This window comes from Lonchura striata, chromosome 19 (assembly GCF_046129695.1).
Source record: "Lonchura striata isolate bLonStr1 chromosome 19, bLonStr1.mat, whole genome shotgun sequence".
Classification (NCBI taxonomy): domain Eukaryota; kingdom Metazoa; phylum Chordata; class Aves; order Passeriformes; family Estrildidae; genus Lonchura; species Lonchura striata.
Window position 1 is genome coordinate 5,402,689 of NC_134621.1, and position 25,827 is coordinate 5,428,515.

Sequence of the window (25,827 nt, forward strand, 5' to 3'; positions counted from 1 at the left end):
GTGGAAAATAATAGCACAATTCCTGTGGAAAGTGTTTGTCTTGCCACCCCCAACATGGGAAGCAAGCAGGAAGCCTGTGCACCAAGACTGTATATTCAGATGAGGCAACAATATTTCTTTGGGAAGAACTACCCATTAATATGTGTTATCCAGCACTACCAACTGGAATGTGCTTGTGAAATTCCAGTGACTTCTTAAAGGTGGTGATTTAACCCAATTAAACTGCCCCAGCTTTTGTCTCTGGTGCTGGGTCCCATGGCTGTTACCCCATTGTTTGCTTTAGGAGAGCTCAGATCTCTTTGGGCTTCATCTCCTTGGCTGGTGCTGGGTTCTGGGCTGGGCCTGTGGTCTGGATCACTATCTTGGAATCTGACAAGGCCCTATAGAGTGCAAGTGCAAAAGGAAGATGACAGTAGTGGAAAGAAGACTGTTTTTTTCTGATCTGCCATCAGTGTTGGGCCACGTGTTGCTTTATACAGACCACTTCATGGTGTTGCTCTTTTCCCCCCTTCTTTATTTTCATATGCTGGTGATGTACTCAACTGCTGGAGGGGATTGACTTTCGGCCTTTGGTTCTGTTGATGTTTCACTGTATTGGTATCTGGAGGGATTGTCCAAATGTGCTTTGGAAGCCTCTCTCAATCTGTTTTTTTTTTCCAGAGCACAGAAGCTGAGCCCCATAAATAATGCAGCTGATATCAGGAAGAAGCTGGAGTTGTAGAAGACGTAGTGATGATCACTCGTTATGTCTACCAGGAGACCTGAAATAGAAGTCATAGCTTAGCCAAAGAGAGGAGGCACACTAAAGACATTCATGTACATGACCATTAAACATGAATCATTCAGCAAACTGCCATATACAAAAGACAAGCATTCTCTGATCAGTTAAGTTCTCTCCTCTTCTCTGGATTCTAGTGGTTGTTTAGTTTTTTATTTGTAGTCACAAGTTAGGTGATACTTCTGTGGAAAGTATTTCTCAATACACAGAGAAATCAGGAAAGAAAGGAAATTGTAATTTTTCCCCAACCTGCTGCTTAATTTTGTTTGCTCAGCTGAGGACCCTTGTGCCACTGCCACTCAGTGGCTTTTGAAATGAGCGACCCTATTACATCCTAGGGCAGAAAACAGAACAACGAGATAGAGAAATAGCTCTGAAATTTACATAGTAAGGTCTCTAAACTGAACATTTGTCTCTAATCCTGTTTAAAGAAGGATAAGGAAATTCACAGCACAGCAAGATTATGACTAACATTAAGTGACCTCAATATAAACCATTTAGAAACATGAGATATGAAGGGAGTAATTTATCACTAATATTAAAGATGGAAAAGTGATACTTAGGCCAAATACATTATGCCTTCCATAGGCTGCTTATCCATAATATTTATTTGTTTGTATTTTTCAGTCAAGATTGGTGATGTTTCTTTCCATGGTGTACTTTTCTGTATCAGATTTTAGGACTACAAACAGAAATGGAGCTGTTTTTACTGTGCTTTTTTTTGCCTATCTGAGTCTCCTGTCAGAGATGACCAAGAAGGGACCTTTTTTGCTCTTTGAGAGAAGTGACTGACAAGCTAATGCCAAGGAGTACCATGAAATACACTGCATGTTACCATCACATTATTGAACCAGACATAATTTTCCTGCTGATTGGCCACAATTAATTGTCTGGAAAGGGAACTAAAGACTGAACTGAGGTTGACATGCTCAGGCTGACATTTGTTGTTTGTTGGTCTTTTGAATTTACTGCAGGAGCAGGTGTGTCTTGAACAGGTCACTTAGTGGCATTTGGAGTGAACTGTGGATAATTTATCAGACTGAGAGTCATAACTAGCTCCTTTCTTGTCTCCAGAGAAAAATAATATGCTCCAGAACTTGGAAAGAAGACTGAACAGAAGCTTTTACTATGGGGCTTTTGAATAATGTAGGACTGGTAATAATTGTGAAAACAAATAATTTGTTTAATGGGATGTTCAACAATTTCTTGAGACTTCAGGGATAAAACAATGCAAACTAGTAAAAAGGTGAAAAAGTTCATAGTTATTCGTGTCAGCTTCTTGCCACTGGAAAAAAGCTGTCATTGCTCCCATATGTATCAGACCACTTACCAAGTGAGTTATTTTTTTCAGTGTGCTTTTGATGCAGCTGTAGAAATTAATTTCCAGCTGTCAGAAGAGGCTGATGATTCCTTTCCAACCGTACCTTTTATACCGCTCCCTTTGCATAACTCACCTATACCACAGGTCTGGAAATTCCGTAATTTCTCTTCTTGATGCTCACAAACGCTTGTCACCAGTTTCCAAACCACCCCCGTTCTCCCAGCTAGCTTTCATAGCCTCTCTCACCTGTGAGTGGGGGCCCAATGAGCAGGGTGATGCTCTCTAGGATGGTGAAGAGCCCTAGAGCACTGGAGAACCTGTCCATCTCTACCACATCCATGAGCACCTGGAAGATGAGCGACCCAATGCCACTCATGGCTATGCTGAGGATGATGCAGTAGAGGATGAGCACACTGAACTCAGCTGAAATGACACAGATGAAATTGCTGAGCCCGCAGAGGAGCACGGCCAGGCTGAACAGGTAGATGCGTCTTCCTGTGAAGACTCTGTGTCCTGAGAGCAGCCCTGTGAGAGGGCGGATGAAGATGTTGATTAACCCGATGATGGAGATGAGGAGGGCTGCCTTGCGTTCCTCCACCCCATGGTGGGTGGCATAAGGCACAAGGTAGACATGGGGTAAGGCAAACCCCATCATCATCCAGGTTACTCCAACAGTGTAAATCTGGTACCCTTTGTTTTGACAGAAGATGTCAAAAGCCAGGTACTTCTGCAGCATCTGTAAGCATTTTGTCCTTTTGGTGTGCTGCTGGAGTGTGGGGTGGTGAGATGCTCCATTGGACAGCTGTACCTCTTCTGCTCTGCTCCCTGGCTCCTCTTTGGGCTTGGCAGATTGTGGAAGTGACCCTGATGCCAGCTGAATGGGTCTCATGATGGCTCCACAAACACAGCAGTTCAGGAGTATTCCTCCAAAGATGAGGAAGGTGTTTCTCCATCCCATCTCATCCAGCAAGTATCGAGACAACAGCGGCCACAGCGTGAAACCAAGGGAGACACCGGTGGAGGCCACGGCATTGGCCAGTGTTCGCCACCGTACAAAGTAGTAGCCCAGCACAGTCACTCCTGCCTGGAAGCTGAAACATGATCCTAGACCTAGAGATGAAAATAAATGATCCTTCTTTGTTGTCTTAAAGGGTAAAAAGAACCCAAATTCAGGATGTACCCACAGATTACTTCATCTGGCATTGAAGCATTTTCTGACCTACCACACAGCCCCCAGGGATTGATTAATACTCAGAAACCTGACACCAGGGATGAAAAAGGATGTTGTGTGTAAATTGAAGTATTTGTCTTCTTGGGTATAGTAAATATACTGATCTAAACAGATGTTTTTGTGGGACACACTGCAATTCCTAAAGTTGCTATGGAATTGTTCACTAAAAGATTGGATTTTATACCACATGCAATGAGCAGTGCTTCTCTCCTGATGCTTTCATCAGGGCTCAGGGAGTTGCTTGTTTTTCTCTCTATGCAGTGGCCACTGCTTAACTTGCAAGATCCAGCAGGAATGGTTCCAGAGTAAGGAATTAATTTCTCTGTGTTATTAAAAACCAAGAGTTGAACGTCAGTTACATAGGAGAAATATTTGGAAAGGAAAAGTTCCCATCTGTTATTTCTGTTCAAAACCAACAGGGTCTTTTGTTAGAAAAATATGTCTCCATTCTCTCCCAGTTTTGAAGTGGTGAATTAAAAGCTCAGGGAATCTGAGAAGGACATTATCCCAACACATGTTCCAAGATTGGAAAAACAACAAAACCCCTCCCTTCTTGAAAGACAAAAGGCTGGGAAGCTACTAAAAAGAATAGACATCCTTTTTCTCCATTTTAGCCTCTGGAGACCTGTAGCTTTTTCCAGAGAGAAGCACTTCCCAGCGAGCTTGAGTGGGTGAGGTGAGTGTTAAAAGGGTGTGGAAGCCAAGTCTAGTGGCTGTCGGATTTCTGCTGTGCTGGGAGGCTGTTGAGTTCTCCTATTTCACAGATGAGTGGAAAAATGTGACCACTTAGTCAGGGCTCTCCCATTTCCCATCTCCAGCACAGAAGTTGAGATTCCCTGCTCTCTAGTACGTACCAGTGATGAGGCCTGCTGTGAGGTACAGCTGGCTGATGGACTTGCAGAAGGAGCTGGACACCATTCCCAGCCCACTGAGCAGCCCACCCAGCATCACCACAAACCTGCAGCCAAACCGCTTCACCAGGATGCTGCAGAGGGGCCCTGGAAGTAGAGAAGGAAAAGGGAAGCAGTTAGAGAGAAAGGAAGTATTTTGTACCTGCTGGATTGCTGCAATTATCAAATGATGTAGTCTAGAGGCCCTGAAGGTTTTCCAGGCAGCTTAATGTGAGGGAGACAGGAAGAGAAAATAAATTTTGTGATCCTCCCAAGTGCTTGGCCAGCTTGTTGGCTGAGGTGAAGTCTGTGATCTGCTGAGATTTTGATCATAGAGTAGGATGTGATGGATTTTCATTAAAATGCCTGGAAATGGACTTCTGATGAATTCCATGAGATTATGATAAATTGCTTGTTTGTTTATGACATTTAATGTCCTTAATTTTGGGGCAGGGAAAGATTAATTCACACCTGCAGCCCACCACTGGGAAGGTGCTTCTGTCTGTATGCTCTGGCAGAAGAAGATCTGAAGGTAGAGTTTCTTTTCCTGTTCCCTTGAGGATCCTCAAGGTTTTCCAGGTTTTATTAATGTTTTTCCCAATTCTGAAGACTCAAGGTTATGGAAGCAAATGCAAAATGACTGTAAGCTGCAGAATTAGGAGTCAGTCAGTGTAGGGAATATAACCTGTGGCATATTTGTGACCTAAATCAACATCTGGTTTGAAATAAAACCCACACAGTCAAGTGAACAGTGGAACATTATTAAAATTAGGAGTGCAGCTGTCTGTATTTTGATCTGCTTGGGAAATTTTCACCTCCGACTTCACCAGCCTTTGAAAAAGTGTCCAGCAAATGTGACTGGATTATTTTTCCTCCTGCTGAAGACATTAAGGATGGTACTGCTGTTTAACTAGATTTATGCCAAGAAGGCATAAATCGAACACTAGAAAATAATGAGATTGGTTCTAAAAACCATAAGGGTTTTTCATTATTAGTTCCTGGTTACTTGTTGTCTGGGTTTCAAATGTTATTTCTCACTTGCCTGGGGCTTTTGTGCTTTCTTTTGCAAGAATAATATCAACAAAAGTGCTGCATTTGTATGAGTTAGTGCAGAATGTTCTGTGTGCATGGATATCTAGGAGCAGGAACCTGTAACAGCCTGAAATCCCTTTTTGCAGACAGATGTAGGATCCTAGGTCTCTCAAATTATCTTATAACAAAATAATCATTAATGGCTTTTACCTAGGAACGTAGCACCGATAATGGGGTATGTTTGACTGAGTTGTGAGCTAATGTTTGCCCTGTGCCCTTCTCCATTTCCTTCCATAGCTCTCCTGCATGGAAGTACTGGCTGCTCTGACAACAGGCTGCTCTGCCCATTTCCTTTCCTTTTCCAATTTTTGCAACATATAATTTTTTTTCTCCTTAATTAAAAAGAATAAAGGTGAAGAAAATAGAGTGAAGCCTTTAAGAGATACTGGTGACAGCAGCATGCAATTTTATGAAAGATTTAAGTGCTGAAATATAATCAGAAAACCTGAATCAAGTAAAGCCTGGCCCCCTCCAAAGGAGGTCAGAAGTTGCAGCAAAAGCCATATGTGCTTGGCCTGAGAGGGAAGCTTTGATCTCTGTTTATTTGGGGTTTTTTTCCTTCTGTTTTTTGTAACTGCTGCCTTCTGCTACTGGGGGAAAGAATAAGCCCTCCTGTGCTGTAACACTCTGCAACAGGAGGCATAACTGGCAAGCAAAGTACAACTCTCTGGCTGTGCCCTGACTAATTCTATTGTGAATATCAAGACAAGGCTATTCTTTCCTTATCTAATATATAACTTTTGGATCTATGTATTGGCTGAATTTGTATTACCTTTTACAGTGGTTCTAGCCTCCTATACAACAATTACTTCATTAAAAATGACAAGATAATTGACATTCTTGTGGATCCTGCCAGAGTTGTCCTTCCTGGACATGCTGGGTCCAAGCTGCTTCTGAGACCGTTTCCCAGAGCCATCAGGTCCCAGCTGGATCCTTCCCACTAATCACAGAAGCATCACAGGAGCTGGAAAGCAGGATTGGGAATGCCCAACAACTTCCAAATTCCAAGCCCCGAGGATACTGCTTTATTTCTGCTGTCTCTCAGTGGTGATTCCTCCCCCTGTCACTTCCCTTGACATCTCTTTCCATCTGCATCTTGATATTCTGGACCCAGCTGTTTCTGCTAAGGTGCAAACTCTCAATTCCATGCAGGTGGCTGCCAACCATATCCTGCATGGTACAGACTGAGCCTGCCATAGCCTTTGCATTAGGGTGAATCAGGGCTCTGGGGTTGTTTTTTTGCTTTATAACGTAGTATCAACTTTCACTAGCATTGGAAGGGAGCATGAATGAACTCAAGGAGAAGTTTGGACACATGAGCAACACTGGGAACTTTCCTTCTGTTGCCTAGTAGGGTTTGGGTTGTCTGTTTATCAAATAAGCACAGGATTTGTATGGGTCACAAAGCACAGACCACTCATTGGGAAATCCTTGAACTGCTGAAGATTTGTTTTTCTCTCTGCAGAAAAAGAATCCCCACATCTATGTGTGGAATCTGGGACCACTGCCCTGTGCTGCTCCCATATTTTTTTTGAGGGGAAAACCAGTGATTCACTCCCCTATCCCCAGAGCACAATGTTCCTTCCACCTCTGCAGCCGGAGGGTGCTGCCTGACCCACATTCTGCAGGGATCCAGCCCTGCTCACATCCACCCTGATGCCTGCGTAGGTGTGTGCGCCATGCCCAAGGAGCTGCTTTTAAGGCTTTGCCTCAGCTGGCAGCACTGAGGAGCTCAGCTTTTGGCATCTCTTCAGCCACAAAGAACAGAGCTGTCATGTGGCACTTGGAAGGAGATGTGCTCTTGTGGACAAGATGAACCAAGGAAGCACCAGAGCTCCAGAGCAACACTGTGTGCTGGCTTATTCAAAGAGCTTCTGTGAGATATAACTGTGGTCTTGCTGATCGGGAAAAACTGGGCTGAGAAAGGGATTTGCCTTCTTTGACCAAGGGTCTTGGCTGACTCTGGGAGTGACAAAAGGGAGCGTGGAATCTGTGGGCATTTAGCTTTGGACTGTGGGATCCAAGTGGCTTGGAAATGCTGTGTCCTGCCAAACAGCCAGTCCCTCCCACCACCTGCCTTAACGAAATGCTGAAAGTATCTTCATTACATCCTCCCACCAACAGCACAAGACAGGTTGTGGAGGAGACCATTACCTGCCATCACTCACCTCCTCCGTGCAGCACGGCCACCATGATGGACGGGAACCATGATGTCTCGCTGTTGCTGGCCTGGAACTCATGCTGGAGGTCCGTGAAGAAGACACCAATGCAGGATGGGAAGCCCAGCGTCAACCCCTGCAGCACCACTTCAGCCAGCAGGACCATCCATGCCCATCCCTGGTCCTGGGGCTTGGCAGTGCCACGTCCTGCTGCTTCTCCTTGGGACATGATAGCTCTGTTCTTCTCTAAGCCAGCCTGCTGGGGAAGGGAGTGCAGCTACCATGCAACCCTCAGCCCAGCGAACAGGCCTTCAGGGAAGAGCTGACAGGCTCAGAGCACCGGTGAGTCCCACACCTTTCCCAGCTGACACTCTTGACTTCTTGCTCTGCATTTCTTCCAGCACCTCCCTTCCTTCTCACTACAGGATCCTGGCACCAGATTGTTTAAGAAACCACTGCCTTCTCCTTTTATATTTCACAAGACTGTGACCACAGCTAGGTAGAGGACAGGACCACACCTCCTCTGAGGTATGAATTGGCTTTACCTAGTTCCGCCCTTATTTTCCCTTTCACCTGCTTTCATCATATGGAGTCCCCTTGCTGGCAATTGCTAAGGTCACTCAGTCCTCATGCCGAGGAGGAAAAACTGCAAATGCCAAGTAAAATAGAAACCTATAAAGGTTATGTGTCACAGCAGAGCTCAGTGTGAACCTTTCAAGAAAACTACACCTACGTACAAAGTACTGGTGGTGAAAAAGCATTTTAAAAGGCATTAATTAATTAGAATCCACTGCTGGCAGATAGGCTTTTGCTTTACTTCTCTAGATCTGGAGCTGCTTCTGAGAGATCCCAGTCTGTATTTCTCTGAGACTGACAGAAACGTATAGCAATAGCATTCTGCATCCTCTCCACATGAATAAACATGCATAAAATAATAATCTCTGGCAGCTGGATGAGCTCAGAAAAAGAGCCCATAAGGTCACTGCACAGCGCAGTATTTACTTAGCACTCAAATAGTGTTTTTTCCCTAAAACAACAGCTGCATTGAGGTTTTGTGTCCAGCTTTAGAGATGAATAATAGTTTGATTTTGCTCATTATTCCAAATATGCCATGGTGGCAGAAAGTTAGTTTCATACCTCAGGCTGAGACCAGAATTTGTCAAACGAAAGGCGGTGCCGCGTGGCTGCGGCTCATCCCCTGTGTGCGCAGCCCGGTCAGCTCATGGCCCACGGTCAGACCCTTCTGCTTCAGTAGCGACTACAGGCTTTGATGAAGTCTTTTGCAATATTAACCTAGGCATCATTTCTGTAAACAGGGCTCTTATGCTGGCTGGCTGACAGCCAGAAAACGAAATAAAAAAAGGCTGGGAGCAGAGGGGGCCCGTGGGAAGGGGCTCTGAGATGCAAATCACGGTGGTGGTGCTCAGCACACTTTAATCCTTTGTCCAATTTAGCTGGGCACAGATAATGCAACTAATTCAAGTGCTTGTCTCTGTGGTGTGAATTAGCTGGATAACAGCCTAAAACCTCTCCCCGGCAACAGCAAACCTGCAAAAAAAGGCAGAAGCACAGCTCTTCTCTGTTCCCAGCTGCCCTGTCCAACTTTTGAGTTTATCCAGCAGATTCCTGGCTCCCCTCACATCTCCCTGGGTGCCTGCTTACAGGCGAGGATTCTCCAGTGGGGCTGCAGACCCCATGGCTTTCGTCTACCTTCTGCCCCAGGCTGCAGGACACCTTTTCTCTTGGGCAGCCCGACCTGCACAGTCACTGCAAGGACCCTGGGGATGTGCTGCAGGTGCTACACGACCTCCTCACTGCCTCCTCGATGCCTCCTTTACAAAGGTAAAGGAACAAGTTTTTTCTTAGCCGGCTGTGCCACACCGGGCAACAGCGGCGCCGCAAACCCTCGGATTAACCCTTCCAAGGTACCCAGATAGGATGGACAGTGTGAAAGTGGAGGGCTGGTGTGTGTTGTTCTGCTCCTATGGGCTTGATGCTCTCAGGCAATGTGCTCCTGGTGTTGAGCAGTGAACGTGACAGGACTGGGACACCTGCGAAACACGGGCAGATTTTCACAAGCAGATTTTCTTTCCATATTAGTAGGGTTGGGAATAGGATCGGAGTTCACAGCAATAGCCACACCTGGGTGCCTACTGCAAACAGTGTGCTTTTGTTGGTGAAGAGTGCAAAGGTGCTTCTCTCTACCAGCCTGTGGAGCACCTGAGGACACATGAGTGCTCTGCATGGGACACAGGGAACAACTGCCTGTTTCAGTCTTTCTCTCCAGTCACTCTCTGGCAGTCACTGTCTGCCCTGATAAGTTAATCCTCTCCTGTTCATGTCTGAATGTTGTTTCTTCTTCTAGTGATTCCCCAAGACATCAACATCCAAACCTTGGATTTCCCTAGCTGTTATTTATGGCAGCAGACCAGGAGTGCTCACACAGTGACTCATCCTTCTTCTTCAGTGCCTCACTTTCTCTCAGCTCTGATGGGGGACAAACAGCTGCTGACATGAGGGTTCCTGGCTACTCCCTGCAAGAACAGGGGGCCCTTCATGCCAAGAGACACAACAACCTGCACCGTTTATGTAGCTTACCTCAAAGGAAGAGGTTTATATTTCACAATTTCAGGTTTATGTTATGCAAATAATGATATTTATAGTCTTCAGTAAGAGCTTGTAGCTGGGGCACCTCTGCAAGGAGATGAGCAGCCCACTTCTCTGGAGTCACTGACGAGGGAGACCCAGCCACAGGGTCCAGCAGGAAAGTCAGGAGTGTAGCTGGGGAGACACAGAGCTACTGCCCAAACCAGTGGGGGTGTTCAGAAACTGGACAATGCCTGCAGCTTTAGAACAGGAATGGGAATGGATAAGAAGGTTTCTTGCACCTTTCTGCCATCATGCATAGCCCTGGCATGAGCTGGACACATATTTTATGAATGTGTAAAATAAGCTGCATGTACAGAAGCAAGATGTTTACTGTAAACTGGGTGGGGTGGTAAACTGCTTTTTGGAGTCACTCAGGGTAGGAGGGTAGGAAAGCCAAGCACTTGTCTTGGTAAATACCTTTATAAGTGACCTTTTAAGTACCTTTTCATCCTGAGACCATGGTTTTCTTTGTCATCCTCTCCCATTTAGCTTATATTATATCCCAGCTGACTTTTCCAAGGTCATCCAGTGAGGTGACAGTAGAGAATCCAGATTTAGCTCTGATTAAAGCCTCAGCCCGAGTGGTGCAGTCTGGCCCAGTGCTACGGGCTTGTCTCTGCTGGATGTCACTTGTCAGCAGTTGGTTGCAGCCCTCAGGGGACAGGCTGTGCCTGGGGCACCGTGGAGGTGGCTGCAAGTTCCCTGCTCTCCCTGTCCCTACCAGCATGTTACAGCTTGGTAAACCAGCCCCATGCTCAGGAGCCTCAGCAGCAGCTTTGGGACTTAAAATCTGAGTTTAGCAGTGGCCTTGGCAGTGCTGGGTTAACGGTTGGACTCAATAACCTTAAAGGTATTTTCCAGCCTTTCATTGGAAATGGTTCTGTGATTCTTTGTGGCTGGATACCAAAGTGTAAACGCCTCAGAACTTGCAAATCACACTTGAGAAAGACCAGTTGAATTTGTTCCAGAGATCCAGATTAGCAAATCCTCTGGCAGATTAATTCTTGCAGAGGAAGTGTGGGTGGTTCTTTGGTTTTGGGTTTTGTTTTTTGTCTAAAGCAAAGGAAATGAAGTGACATTTCAGCTATAGGATTGCAGAGCGTTTTGTGTCAGGGAGTTGTTCGTTCCCCAGGTTCAGTCACAAACTCTCGCTCTGATCCATCCCTGGAACGTAGACAGACCCAACAGAAACCGAGGTCTCAGAGCACCAAAAACAGGTTCCTGAGGCTGGGATAGGATCTGAACAACCCTGGAAAAACCCCTTCAGACCAGCTCTGCTAGTACTGAGAAAATGGTGCAGTGCCAAGGCTGGAGGAAGTGCTGGTTTATCCTGACTTTCCCAAGCAGTTCCCATAGCATCACTCCCACATCCTCCCCCTGCAAAAGGGATCAGGGTCCTGCCTGCACTAACTGGTCTTAATTAGCCTGACCAGCCTCATCTGTGTCCTCCTCCCATACGCCCTCCATCCTGTTTGTTCCCCAGCTGCATTTAAGTCCAGATCCTTACATGACTTGCTTTTTGCTCAGTTTCACTGCTGCTTTCTGCACTCCTGGGTTGACTTGGGGTCTGCCTGGCTGCTTTGTGCTCATTACTCACTAACCATGTGAGGACCAGGTGAGAAATGCCCCTTTTGAGACTAGGTTTAATGGCCATTAGCCAGTGCTGGGATAACACGGTTTAGCCTGGAGATGGGAAATGAGAGCTGAGGAGGCAGCTGGCACCAGAGCATGCCCTGACAGCTCCCACTGGCCTGCAGGAATTCAGCAAGTTGTGGCTTGTCTCTCTGCTCTTTATCCTGGTGGTGGATCTCTGGCTGGTGGGTGGCTGCAGATGGTTTGTGTGCATGCTGGCCCTTGCCCTCCTGACTGCCACCATCCCCTCTGGTCCCGGCTGTCCCAGAGCCTGTGCTTTGTGTACAAAGTGTGGTGCCAAGGGCAACATTCCCTCAGGCAATGGGGATCTAGAGATGAGTCTGAGGAAGACATTGCATAAACTCATGATGAAGGTGGCCTTGGGAACAGCTCTAGCTCATGATGTGTGACACTCTAACCTGTCACGCTGCCCTGGCCTGCCCTGGGAGTGGACAGAGAGAGGGACCAGTGGTGGCATGGAGTATCTGAACAGATGGAGGTCCTTGCTAGGAGCCTGGCTGAGGTTACTGAGGATATCTGGAAGCTGCTGGTGCTTTTCTTCCAGCAATTGCCTGCATTTGGGAAGATTGGGGGGGCACATTCCTGGGAAAACCAGGCTTTTCAAGAAATGAAGTTATCTCATCATTAGCTGCAAGAAAACTGCTGCAGTAGGTGAGGCTGTGGCAGAGGAAGAGAGAAATGGGATGTGATGCAGCTGTGGGTATCATAGCTCTGCTGCAGGGTATCTCTTTCATAGATTGATATTTTGATCCTGAGCAGTGGCTGAAGGTTCCCTCAAACAAGCTTTTAATTATGGTTGAAATTGGCTTTTATTAATAAGGAATAAGGGACTCACTGGGAGTAGGATCAAAATAAGTGTTTCCTTGTGGCTGACTGCTGGATCTGTGGAGCAGCTGGAGGAGGTTTTGGGGGTTGAAAGTAATCAGCCAGAAATTTTGGAGCATGTTTTTTTAGTAAGCCAGCAGGTTTTTGGGCTCCAGCTATTCAGCTTTGGTTCTTCAGCTCTCAGCAGGTGCTCTGCCATCCCAGCCAGGCCCTGCCCAGGTCTCCTGTCCAAGTAAGATGTCCTGCTCTGAGGAAGATATGGGTGTTGCTTAGAGGTCACAACAGGGTAGAAGAAACATACAGCAACTTAGTGCTGACACTGAGGCTCTTCCTGCTCACACTCAGAGGCATCACAGTGTTCAGTTTTGTGATTTCTGGAAAAGGAAAGGCAGGAACTCTTTACAGTGGGAAGTGCAGGTCCCTGTGCACCTTAGTGTCATATTTTCAGAGGGATATGGAAACAGCAAAACGTGGCCTTGAGACTTTGTTTCGTGGGCAAATCCCCTTTAGTTTGGCAAATAAGACTCTTCTTCTTACTTTTTACATGTTTCTTTGTATTAAAATTCTAGGTAAAAACACACTGGTTGAAGATGACCATTTATTAGTGTTTTCTATCCATTTAGTGTCTAATCTGCCTGCTTTTCTAAGACATCTTGAACTCAGTGCCCAGATTAAAGGCCTGTCTCCTTGCTTGGTTGCCCAAATAGTTTACCTAATTTTTAGATGTTGTCATTTGAATTCATCAAGCTCACTGATGCATGTTTTCCTGGCTGTGGTAAAGGACCTGCTGCCTAGATGGCCCTGAGCTCAAGGATAGTCTTGGTGACACAGAGAGACCAGTGGAGCTCTCAGCTCACTGATGAAACTTGAGGACTGTATGCACTTCACACTGCTGATGGATTTGGGTCAGACTCCTGTCTGCTGAAATCTGGGAAACACCTAGGAGGGATGGAGGCCTCTAACAGAATATATTACCAGAAGGTCAAATATCTTTTGAAATAAGCCTTTGCTTGTCTGTTGTACCACAGTCTGAAGGTAATTACTAGGGCATTGCAACTCTTTCCTTACTGTGGTTTGGAGTAACCAAGGTGTTTCTCCAGCCTGGAAAGCAAGAGGGTATGTGGCAGTTATTTACCATGTGCAAGTTGGGTTAAACTGTCAATAACTGCCTCAAAACCAGATCTATGTGGAAGGACATGGCCAAGGTCCTTGTTTCCCAAACAAGTTAGTAAGCTGAGTTGAAAATATCTGCAGGCTTCCTGTCTGCAGACAGATCTGGCTTGATTACTTTGTTCTGGGTGAGGGTGGGCGGGTAAGTGAGGAATTGACCTTCGGCTGTGTGTGAGAGCCTGAGGCAGAGCAGAAAAGCATGTGGAGGGGTTGTGCAAGATGCATGTATGGCTGTGGCAGGACCTCTGCACCACTGCATTTCACCCTCCCACGTGCACAGAGGAGAAATGCAGCCTCAGCTCCCACTGAATTTTGCTGGAGCCCCAGGCCAAGCAGTTGGATGCTGATAGGTGTCTGACACTGCTAAAACCCTTTCCTATCTTTAATGTTAATTACTATTTTCTCTTTGTCCATGGACACGAGCAGGCAGGCCAGAAAAAACAATTAATTAATTGTGTTCCAGGCAAAAATGTCAGGGGCAAGGTGAGCTGCCAGCTGGGGTGACTAATGGGAGTGCTGTGGGGAGCACCAGCCCCAGGGAGCCTGGTGGGCCCTGGACACAGCCTGGGGGACAAGAGGGGGCCTGAGCCTCTCTTTCCAGAGGAGGATGTAAAATGGCTCCTTTTATGTGTTTTCCAATGCAGAAAAGTCTGATGAGGGGATTTTCAAGTCCCTCTGCCATAGTTTAGTGCTTGCACTACCTACTGACTTTACTGTGGCTATCATAAAATTTGTGATGTTTTGTCACTCATCTTTTTCCCAAGCACCTGGCAAAGCCACCTGGAGATTTTTTTTCCTCTACTTGTCTCTGGGGGTAGGAGGGATGTAATTCTGCTATGCAGAGGTATGAAATCCCTTGGGTGTTTTTGTGGTGCCATTCACCTGCTGCCTTGGTGGTGGCACATCCCCATGGACAGAGCCCCTCACTCACAGGAGCTGCTTGTCCCTGGGGATGTGCCTTCACTGGATATCCCACATCTTCTTGGGGCAACAGTGCTGGGAGGCAGCCTGGGGTGCTCTGATCAACCCAGACCAGAGTCAGGGCCATAACCCTCTGCTGAGGTCAGTTCTGCTGCAGACCATCCCCTATTACAGCCTGGGGTTCCCGGTGTCCATCCGACCCCGGCTGCCGTGGGTGTCCCAGATAGCGCTGGGCTGATAAGCACAACCTGCCCAGGGCCCTCAGGCAGGCTCCCAGCCATGGGCAATCTTAGCAAGCAGCTCAGCTCTTCAGTGAGATCAGCTCTTTGGTGATTTCAGCTCTTTGCTTGCTAAGTGCCCTGGGCAGACACCTGGGGAGAGAGAGAGGAGAAGGTTGTGTGAGGTTCCACAGTGGTGTTTATATTGGCAGCTCCTGTGAAGAGTTTCAGTGACAGCTCTTCTGCTGAACTGGGCAGAAATGGGGGCTTATATAGGGTACAGGGGTGTTGGAAATTGTCCAATAGCCAGGGTCAAGGCAAATATGACCTATGGCCTTACAGAGAGATAACAAGGGTCCAAAGGCAGAAGAGGGGCTTCTTTGATCCAGTCATCATGACTAGGCATTCCTTACCTTAGGCAAGTGACTGCCAGGGAGGCCTTGCAGGGCCTCTGGCTGCTCCAATCCCCCCCTTTCCCTTCTGCTGCTGCAGCAGCTCTAGAGCAGCCTGAGTTTGGCAACAGGGAAAGCTGAGCTTTGGGCTCCTGGCAGCAGCAGGACCAGCACATTAAGAATTGATGTACAGGGTTGATTTTTATTTTGGGTAACTTAACACACGCTGCCTATCCTGCACAACCTCTCATCGCTTTGTAATGCTGAGGCATCACCTGTTTCCTGCAGCAAGTAAAGAAATTAATTTTTAAAGAAGTTTATGGGTTTCACAGCCTTGGATGGGAAAGTGAGGGATGGTGCAAAGACCTGGCAGCTCCAGCTTGCAGTTCCTGTAGGAACCACTGAGTAATGCTTGTGTCCTCTTCATGGTGACATAGCATTGTGTTAGAGGAGCCACCTGCCTGGCAGACCTGGAGCTGCTTAAAGGTCCTGCAAAGTCTTTTCCAAGCTTATGTAGCCTTATCAGACAGCCCTAAGGTGGGGTAGCAGGGAGGTTATGGCATTATGTAAATGCTGGTTGTAACCTGAATTTCTGCTGACAAGCCCTCCCTGATGAACAAACGTGTGTGGTGTCAGCAGTGCCAGCCCTGCACTTTCCACCTCTGCCCAAGACTCTGCTAGCACTTGAAGTGTGGCTTTGCTGACAGTGCAGACCTGCAGGCAGGTCTAGGATAGAGAAATGGGTCAAGAGGTTTGAAAATACTGTCTTAAATCAACTCATGCTGTGTGGTGATTTGGCTTAGCCATGGTTTCTGGTGAGCTTCCTGTGTGGGGAGAGTCTGTGCTGGTGTTAAACCCTGTTTTGGGGATGTGTCAGCCCATCCCTGCTCTGTGGCTTTGAGGGTCTTGTGGCAGTGAGGATGGAGACTGGCAGCCTTCAGAGTACTCACAGGAGGCAACAGCCACTTGTAATCAAGAGTAGGATTAACTCAATCCAAGACTTCCCATTCACTTGCATCCTTGCTCTTCCTTTTCATTGTGTTGGGCCTAAATTGCCAATGTCATCCAATTCTGGCAGAATCAAAGCTCAACCAGTAAGACTCTTTCTCCATGTGGTCCAGTATTGAGTAGAGGTTTAGCAAATAACAGGTGACAGGGAAAAAAAAAATCCTCTTCCTGTTTTAGCTACTCACATTTAATGGCTGTATTAATGTTCTACTTGCTTGTGGTTATCAGTGGAAATGGTTAGGATAAATGTGGAATTTGAGATTATTTTATAGACCAAAACATCAGAAACGAGCTTCAATTGTACTTTTATCCCTGAAAGCAGCCTAGGACTCCAGATTCTCCTTTTGGCAAATGATTGTTAGAAGTGAATTGAAGCCAGAAGCAAGTGCCCCATCTGCACATTTCTTCCACCATAATGCAGTATCTGTGTGGTGCAGGCAAAGCAGCGGGCTGCAGACTGTACTTCAGACTTTTCAAACCCATTTCAGAATCTTTATTGGGAAAAAAAATAATCACGGCATCTCAACTGTTATTCAAACACATTTAATAAACAAAGAGAAACAGTAGCAAAGGGCACTGACATGTGACAAACTGTACAAAACCTCCGGGTAGGAGCCCATGGCCCGGCTACTCCGGCCCCTGCCCTGCAGCCAACCAGGCCCCCTTCGCCTCAGCCCACTCAGTCACCCCTGAGAAAAATCAGTTTTTAAAAATGTGCAGAAACAAAGACACTTCAAGAGGTTATTTCCAGTCTTGCCATAATGAAACAATTTAGGCCACTGGGAAAATTTTTAAAAAAAGTAAAGTGTCATACACTCCATTCCCAGGATTAATGCTTTAAAGTGAATCTTCGCAAGAGGCATAAGCACTCTTGGACAGGCAGATCTACCCCTGCTCTCCTACTCTGCCCACAACACGCTATACTTTATTAGAGTGAACGGGACAAATTTCATCCTAATTCAGCACTAATTTTGATATAGTTGTGACTGAGTGAAAGGCAATGGAAGGAAAAGCCTTGTTTGAGCACAGAAGGGATGCAACTGGTGCATAATGCTGAGACCAGCCCTGTCTAAGGGTAAAGGTGACTTAGCACAGTTAGGGAAGAGAAATCCTTCACTGGGAATGTACCTGCTCTGGATGGACTTCATGCCTGGTCCTAAATATCACTCAAAAACTTGAGCATCCAGTACCAATGACTGGTTTTCTACCATAAACTTGTTCCACTGAACTTCAAAGGACCCTGCAATGGAACCCAAAGAGTCCATGGTCCCCTGGCACCTTCTCGCTGCTAAAAGCAGCACAAAAGGGAAAATCAAGATGCAACTCTGATTTTTCTTGTGCTCATCAGTTAAGCAGCTGTGCCATTCACCTGCTAATGGTCACTTTTAGGCTCTCTGTGGCTCAGAGGGGAGAGCGATGGCATCACTGCATCAGGCAAACCCTCCAGCGGGCTTCACCATGTGTGGCATTTTTGGTGACACAAAAAAGCCAGGGAAGTGTTTGTTATTCTTGTCTACTTGAGCTGTACTGGACAGAAAGTTTCCCTCTGCAGTCAGTGTTGCTTTGAGCTCTATGGTTTAACAAAGTGCTCAGCTGGCATCAATGTGACAAACACAGCCTGACCTGTTCCTGTTGCCTCTGGTTTGGTATTTCTTGACCAGTTCCCAAAAACTCCCTCCTCTGAGGAAGGGGAATAAGACAAATGAGATTGTTAAAGCGCTTTTCAGGCTGCTAACTTGCATACATGTGCTTGATTTCTTAGCTATGAGCACATAGAGTGGCTGAGGCTACAGCATAGGGACAGAGGAGGGAGATCTGTACACATCACAGTGTTGTTCAGGCCCAGCCAAGGTGTGTAGTCTGATCACACCAACACCAGCTCACCATGTTATAAACGGGGCAGATGGAGGGAAGCAGAGCTGGGTTTTTCAGTGTGATGGAAAGCCAGCTGTGATTCAACAGCCTGTCATTGACACAATGTGAATTCAAAGACATTTGGCACAGTCTGTTGTTACCAGGACCAATCTAGCACAGACAATTAACCAGTCTGTCTTGAGAATGAGGCAAGGGCTCCACCCGAGGTACACTGGCAAAGCAGGATGGAGGACAGGCAAGAGGACATGCAGAAGGACTGGAGAGAGGCAGAACACAGCCGTGCCACTCAAGTGTCTTTGCTGCACACCTTGGTTGCTGAACTGGTTGTTGGACTGTTGGTAGGACCCTCTCAGCAACAAGTGGTTAAGATGGAAAACTTACCTAATTCTGTGTCAAAACTTTCAGGAGAACATGGGTAGCTGAAGCCCTCCAGAAAGGAGTCCAACCCCTCAGTCCAGGTGAGGGATCTTCTGGTAGCTTATTGAGAAACATCTGCTCTGAGCTTGTCAATGTCTGAATTCCAGCATCTCCGAAGCTTTGCTGTAATGTCAGTTTGGGACTTGACTGAAAATGACCCAAGTGCCAGGACACTCAGGCTACAAAGAACAAAGCCAGGATGAAAGGGGGAAAACATGCAGCAAATTCCTATGAAATTCCATTTACCAGACTAGGAGGGACATGCCCTTGTTTAGGGGTGGCACAGAGTTACAGAGGGGAACCATGACTGCAGTTTGGCTAAGATTAGAATTCAAGAGAGGCACAAACGAACATTTTGCACATCCATCCAAGGCATTCCAAAAAAAAAAAAAAAAAAAAAAAAAAAAAAGAAAGAAAAGTCACAAAAGTTGACACATCACTTTGGACAAGGAACATTACAAGTTTGGCAACTTTTCACCAAACCCCCCCCACCCCAGCTCTGCAATGTCCCTCTGTAATTTGAGGTGATCTCTTAAAGGTGGGGATGTGAGGGGGCTGCAGGTAAATCACTGTGTGTAAATAGGGGATCTCCTCCGCAAAGGATCTTGTGGGGTCAGACAAACCTACCTGCTTGGAACAGTACAAAAGAAATTCTGCCTGAAGCCCTCCCTGGTGAGAGGGAAGGAGACAGAGCCCACACTGCTGAGACAAACAAGGCAAAGCTGAACTTGGCAGCAGCAAGTCCCTAAACCATGTAACTTTGCACCAGGCTAAGATATGGCCATGGCAGATACTTGGGGGGGAAGATGTCACACTCTTCCTCTGTGGAGAAGTGTAAAGGATGGGAGTATAACTCTATCACTACTATGGGTGAACACAGGCCTCTTTGTTTATGCATACAAAGTAATGGGCTTTGGAAAATACCAGGAGCCCATGTGGAATAGTGTTACCAGTAAGACCTGTGTCAGATGGACACACAACTCCCCTCCCCTCAGATCTAAACTCAGCTCTTAGGAATTGAACAAGGAACAGATACAAAGCAAGGACAGAAAAGTCTGTGAGGGTTTTTTAGGAGTGGTTGTTTTGTTCCTCCTTTTAAAGCCCTGTTCTTCAGATCTGGGGGAGAAGTGGGGGAGCCCTGCAAGGTCCCTGCACTTTTCTGGTGGCAGACCTGGGAGCAAGCAATGGCACAGCTCCAATATGGACCTTCCCACCCACAGCAGCCTGTGGAAGGTGGGATTGACTACAAGGGCCTGGGGACCTGAGCAACCTTCACAAAGGCTCCGACTGGGAATCCAGCCCAGCCACTGTCAGAAAATTTCAATACAGCGCTGGCCAAGTAAATAAAACAAATACTTGTGGATAGGACTGTCCAACTGGAAGAGTCTTTTCCTTTCTCGGTTTCCAGGGTAAGAGAAAAGCCTTTGGTTATGACCAGAATTATTTGCCATTGGCAGGACAGGCTTGGCTTTGCGTTAGCTTGGTTATTGTACAAGGGCTGGGTTGCTCTGTGGAGAGATGCTCTGCCCAGCTGGACTGCCCTGTGACATCTGGGAGTTTAATGGAGTGGACACTTGAATTACATCCGGGATCCTCGCTCCTGAAGAATCTGAAACAGAAGATACCTTCTATGAAAACCTCAGACAAATTTAAATGCAAAAGTTCCTGTTCAGAGTCCTTGTTTTTTGCAGAGAAAGGAAGCATGGACAAACGTGAGAACAGCTTGCAGGCTTTTATGGCACCACAACAACTGATAGGCTGGTTAAGGGTGAGCGCCTTCTCTAGAAATCCTACTCAGCTGCTTGCCAGGAAGTAAAGATGTTGCCTTTTGTTTTTATTCTGTGAAAAAAAGTGAATTCATAGAATAGTTTGGTTTGGAAGGGACTTTAAAATTTATCTTGTTTGACCCCTCTGCCTTGGGCAAGGACATCTTCCACTAGACCAGCCTGCTCAGAGTCCCACCCAACCTGGCCTTGAACACTTCCAGGGATGGGGAGGATTGAAAGAGAACAAAAAATCTTGTTTCTCCCTGCAACATCCTTCAACCACAAAACCTAACCTCAAAGGTCCTTGCTAATCTGTTCTCCCTCTTCAAGTTCCTCTTTACTTCAGTATTTTGGTCTTAATTTGAAGTGCACAAAGAGCCTTAGCTCTTGTCCTACAGTAAATCATGAAATCTTTCAAGAGGGAATAGAAAAGGTAATGGGAAAGCTGATCCACAGAACTACTGCTGCAGCCTGGTGCTGAAAAGGTTTTTCTTTCTAGGGGAATTCAAATGGATACATCTGAGCAGGTGCCTTACCTTGGCCTTCTCACTTGGCTCCTTGACAATGCCATTGGTAGAATTGTTGAGCTCCCTGGACACAACACAGAGGAATTCTGCCTGGTCTTCATTTCCATAGTTATAGGAAGATCCAATGCTGATCAGCTGTGCAACAGGAGACAGCCAAGGTAAGTTTTGATTTTATTCCTACAGTTGCTGTGAGACAGGACTGTCCCAGGAGATCTGTTCTGGACTAAGTGTCCCCTGCATCCTCCTGTGTGTGTGTGTGTGTAAGGCAGGGACACATCCAAGCTCCACAGCCCTCTAGTGGCACCTGGAGCCCCGGGAAGGAATTCCAGCTTGAGACTACTGCTGAACACAGCAGAACATTGCTCAGTTTCTGAGGGTGCAAAAAGGGAAAACAGATTGTGCAATATATAATACCCACTTCACTCAGACGTGGGTAGGCATTGCAAGTTGCCTGGACCTTGCTGAACTCATCTCTCAAGTGCCTTGTGGCTGATGTGGAAATGGGAATTCTTTACCCCAGGCAGATGTTGGATTAACTGGGGACATGTGGCAAACAGACACTGTCCTTTATTTGGATGTTGCCAAGATGGAGTCTGGTATCTGTGTAAACAGGATTATATTCTATTACTGTTGTGCTGAGGGGATCTGGACTCAATCCAAAAAATCCCATCTGCCTCATGCATCATTATTATATTAAAAGGACCATCCTGGAGTACAGAGTTAATTTGTCATTTACAACTCAGTTCTGCTTTCCAGAAAACAAATCCAAGTCATCTGAAGAAAGCATTCTGGTGACTCGTATCAATTGTGTGTGTCTGGGAAACTTTAATGTACAGCATGCACCTTAACTTCCATGTCCAAATAGATTTTGGAAGAGCCAGCTCCATATTTATAGATTATAGATTTGAAAAGGAAGAACAGGAAAGATCTAACGGTGCAGGTTCCCATAAAAGGCACTGCCTGTAGCCTCAAGGTTTTGGGGGTGCAAATATGGATGTGTGAAAGGCAGATTCTGTAAACTGTTGGACAGCAAAACCTGGGTGCTGGAGAACTGCATTTTCATGGAGCAATGAGTGGTTCTTGGTCACAGTATTTCACAATTTCCTTACAGGGGCAGGTTTTTGGCCACCTCTCCACTCTGAGATCGTTTTCAGGCATTACAGAACAGATCCATGAGAACAACTGATGGGAAGTGCTGTTCCTAATCCTCTGCCTCACTTCATGTCAGCACACTGACAGCATCCACCTGTACTGAAGCTGGACCAAATAGGAAGACACAGCTGTAATCCACAGACCCTATTCTGTAGTTTCTTAATATAACAACACAACACCCAGGCCTGCTTGCTCCAATTCTCCCTCCTCAGAAATAAGAGAACTGTGCTTGATTCCAGAAACCAAATGTGGAACTAATGCCATATGCAACTGCAGTGACACCCAGCCCTGGAACCAGCTGCACTGCAAGGACATCTGCAGAAAGTTCTCATGTCACTCTGAGCCTCTTTAGCAAATGCAGCAGTCATGGCTTTGAGGTTCCAAGAAAGTTGTGCTGTGCTTTTTCATGGCTCTGGTAATTTTCCTGAATATAACTGTTATGTTGTGGCATCGTGTATGTGATGAAATGCAAGAGAAGGGAAGAACTGCTCTGGGATTTGACAAGGAGACAAGAAGCCCTGAGAGAAAATGAAATCTCTCTGGCAGCTTGAGTGACTTCTGCTCTCCTGTGTAGGTAACTGGACACAAGTGAATTGCTGCTCAGGTCAGGCTGCTTATTCAGAAGAGCAGAGCAGTGTGAAGAGTAACTCAACAGGCAACTCTGCTTATTCCACATCCAGTTTTCAAAGGAATTCTGCCATTCTTTGGTAATGGTACCTGTTCAAATTTCCATCCGTCGGACATGGTGGACACCATCTGTGTGAGCTCTTCCTCTTGGCACTGCAGCACTCTGTACACGTGTTTCACGGGTCCCTGGAGCACAGAGAACAATTGTTAAGTGCAGTTTAGCAATTGCTTTACTAGTATCGCTCTAGAAAATTAATAAGCAGCTCCAGCTCTCATCTTAGGAACTCAGAGCCTCACAGGCTTTTTTATCTCACTGATTCCAAAACAGAACCATATGCCTGGCACTCTTCTCTTAAAAGCTTTCTAGGTGTCTAAGCTACAGTGAAAGCAAAACTTCTTTAGCTTTCAAAGCCATTTACTGCTTTTTGAAAACATTTCTGAAATTGGATCTACTGGATGTGCTGATATCAGCTGAGCATCAACGGGAAACATGTCACAGAGAGACAAAGGGAAGAAATGGTTTAGAGAAGGAAGAGTTTGAGCTGTTCTTTGCCAAAACAGTATGTTTTGCTTTATAACCACCCATTTCTGCTCCTGGCTCTTCTCCTGTAAGTGTCCCTTGCTTTTTCCTACAGTGCTGAGATGACTCAGTGGTCTATGCTTTATAAAGGCATACTGAGGACTCTTTGCTAGCCATGTCCCAATCCACCTACAGCATTTATTCCCCTGTTACTGCTGAACCAAAGAAATGCTACTGCAAGGGCTGCAGCCATGCATGCCCTCCTGTATCACCAAACTGACTCCATAAGCCAGAGCTGCATTACTTGAGAGGTTCTGTTCTCGTTGTCCCGTATCCGCTCCTTCACCAGCCGCACCAGGGACGCGATGTTGTAAAACTCAGCCTCTTCCAGCACCCCTGAGGAGGAACCCAAAGCACAGATTCTGTCACAAGGATGCAAACCTGCTGCTAACTCCAAATCTAGCCCAGATGTCAGAATCCCAAATGTGCCACCCACCTCCTGCTCTCAGGCTAGGAGAAAATGCCTGACTAGCTGTCACCTCCTTTTGTGACTTAAGAGGATCTTTAAGAAAAATTATTCCCCTTTCCCTGGAATTATCAGAAATCTCATGGTATAATGTCTATTTCTTCACCCAGCCCCATCAAGGGAAAGCCCTCAGAGCTGCCTATTTGGGAAGAACCATGGTCTGTAACAGACCTTGGGCTCAGAGTGTGACAGGGTGTGCTGTGAGCTGCAGCCTCTGCTTTCAGGAAGACACAGAATCTGATGACTTAATCCTTGCTAATGAGCAATTAACAGTACTAACAGCACTCCTGGGAAATTTGCTCACACTAGTTTATGGTGAGGGCTCCTGGACGTGCTACCAAACAGCATTTCCAGCCTTTCCTGCTGTTTTTGTCTTACCTTCCTCTGCAAGCTCCTTGTTTATGATGAGCTTCCCGTGCCGGAGGTAGTTCAGTATTGGACCAAAGTACGTGGGGTCTCTGTCAATGAGATAGGCCCCGGTCTCATCCTGTGAGCAAAACAGGGACAGCTCAGTGGTACCATGAAAAAAATAATTTCAATCTAACAATCAATTGAACAGTTTCTCTTTGAGAACCTGGATTCATTTGCCTGTGGGAGGTGTACAAATGATGCTACATTTAAGCCATTTTTCTTTTTCAGCCCCAGTAAGGCTGGCAGATGCCTCACATAAAGCACTTGTACACACAGTTTATGGACCTGGAGAAAAAAGCTGGGATTAGGAGGGCTTTTTCACTGCAGTAAGAACCAAAATCTGGCGGTTGTGTTCTGGCTGAGCCTATTCTCCAGACTATTTAACAAGGAGCCTCTGGAGGAAAATGGGATCTCAAGTTCTAGCTAAGGGCACCTGGCAGCCAAAGCAGTTATTCTGTTTTTCCCTTTCCACTACTGCAAACACTCATTCCAATTGTCCAGCCATGTGTCCAGCAATACAACAAGTACTGGCATTAAATAACCATCAACTGACAGCCAAAAGCATCTCCTGAGCAGCTTTGAAGCACAAGCCCGATGCAGAACTCTCACATCCTTCTCTTAAGGACTTTGAAGAATTGTTCCTCCTGCCAATCTACTCTAAAGCAATAAAAAACAGTGTAAACCCACTCTGAAATATCTCCTCTCCTCACTGATGCTATTGACTGATATTTCAATCACAACCAGGATTTATCTCGTGAATAAACTCTGAATGAAGCAGCAACAGACTCAACTAATTCTGGCTGACCCACTCCCAACATATTTACAACACCTTGTGCAGCTGGTCCTATGGAAAATCTGCAATTGCGAGAATAATCGTTTGCAAAATCCTTACAGAAAACTGCAGCGACTTCAAAACTGTCCAGCCATGCAAGGAATGTGCATCATGATCTTTGATGAGAATGAAATATATTAAAAACCAAACCAACAGCAAACATGCTCGGGGTGAGAAATTGTAACATTCCCGTTTCTAGGAGTTTCCTTCCCTACTGTAACGACCGGGGGAATGTGGGCTGCTCCTTGAGCGCGGTCTGTGGGAGCAGGAGGGATCGGAACCTGCGGCATCTGGGTGTCACAGGTCCTGTTCCTGGGGGTGCCACCACCTCCCTGACCGTGCGACACGAGGGACAAGCCGCCGATGTGTCCGAGTGACGTGCCCCAACGCGTGGGACACCGGCTCATCCACAGCCCGGGCCCGGGGCCATGCAGGGGCCCGGGGCCATGCAGGGGCTCGGGGACAGCGGCAGCCGGGGGTGTCCCACGCCCGAGGGACAAACCGGGGCACCGTGGGGACCCCGGCGACTCAAGGAGGGGCTGTCCCGGTACAGGGGGTCCCGGCCCCGCCGCGGCCTCACCTTGTCGGAGCCGAGCTCGGGCCCGTCCTGGCAGCAGAGGCGGCACAGGAAGGACTTGGGCTCCCGGCACAGCGTTTGCCGGGTGCTCACGAAGTACGTGCCGCCCACGTTCAGCCGCACCCACTTGGAGGCGGCGGCGGCGGGCGGGGACAGCGCCCCGGCGGATCCCGCCGCCGCTCCGGCCGCGCGGGGGCTGGGCGGGCCCGGTGCCCCGCCGGGGCCCGGGCTGGGCGTGCGGCCCCTCGGCGGCCCCTCGGCCATGGCGGAGCCTCAGCGCCCGCCCGCCG

General features: G+C 46.9%; 2 protein-coding genes and 1 long non-coding RNA gene across 6 annotated transcripts; 1 reads left to right on the forward strand and 2 right to left on the reverse strand.

Moving 5' to 3' along the window:
• Window positions 1-416: 416 nt before the first annotated feature.
• SLC16A5 (solute carrier family 16 member 5) lies at window positions 417-8,704 on the reverse strand. 4 transcript variants are annotated; one of them, XM_021554570.2, is made up of 5 exons: window positions 8,609-8,704; window positions 7,481-7,730; window positions 4,185-4,328; window positions 2,346-3,209; window positions 417-761 (listed from the first exon to the last, which is right to left on the reverse strand). In XM_021554570.2, the coding sequence occupies exons 2-5, from the start codon at window positions 7,698-7,700 to the stop codon at window positions 520-522; spliced, it is 1,470 nt and encodes a 489-aa protein (XP_021410245.2). In that variant the 5' UTR covers window positions 7,701-7,730; window positions 8,609-8,704; the 3' UTR covers window positions 417-519. The 4 variants fall into 4 exon arrangements, with proteins under 4 accessions (XP_021410245.2, XP_021410237.2, XP_077643482.1 ...); XM_021554562.2 differs by having other exon boundaries at window positions 7,481-7,727; window positions 8,609-8,702; XM_077787356.1 differs by lacking the exon at window positions 8,609-8,704 and having other exon boundaries at window positions 7,481-7,747.
• On the forward strand, window positions 7,675-22,414 carry LOC110484162 (uncharacterized). The gene is made up of 3 exons (XR_002467706.3): window positions 7,675-7,813; window positions 20,865-21,050; window positions 22,004-22,414. It is a non-coding gene; the product is annotated as an uncharacterized LOC110484162 (long non-coding RNA).
• Window positions 16,771-25,822, reverse strand: KCTD2 (potassium channel tetramerization domain containing 2). The gene is made up of 6 exons (XM_021554592.2): window positions 25,541-25,822; window positions 24,096-24,204; window positions 23,496-23,587; window positions 22,762-22,857; window positions 20,902-21,027; window positions 16,771-20,208 (listed from the first exon to the last, which is right to left on the reverse strand). Exons 1-6 carry the CDS (start codon window positions 25,799-25,801, stop codon window positions 20,179-20,181), a joined length of 714 nt encoding a protein of 237 aa, XP_021410267.1. The 5' UTR covers window positions 25,802-25,822; the 3' UTR covers window positions 16,771-20,178.
• Between the last annotated feature and the right edge of the window lie 5 nt (window positions 25,823-25,827).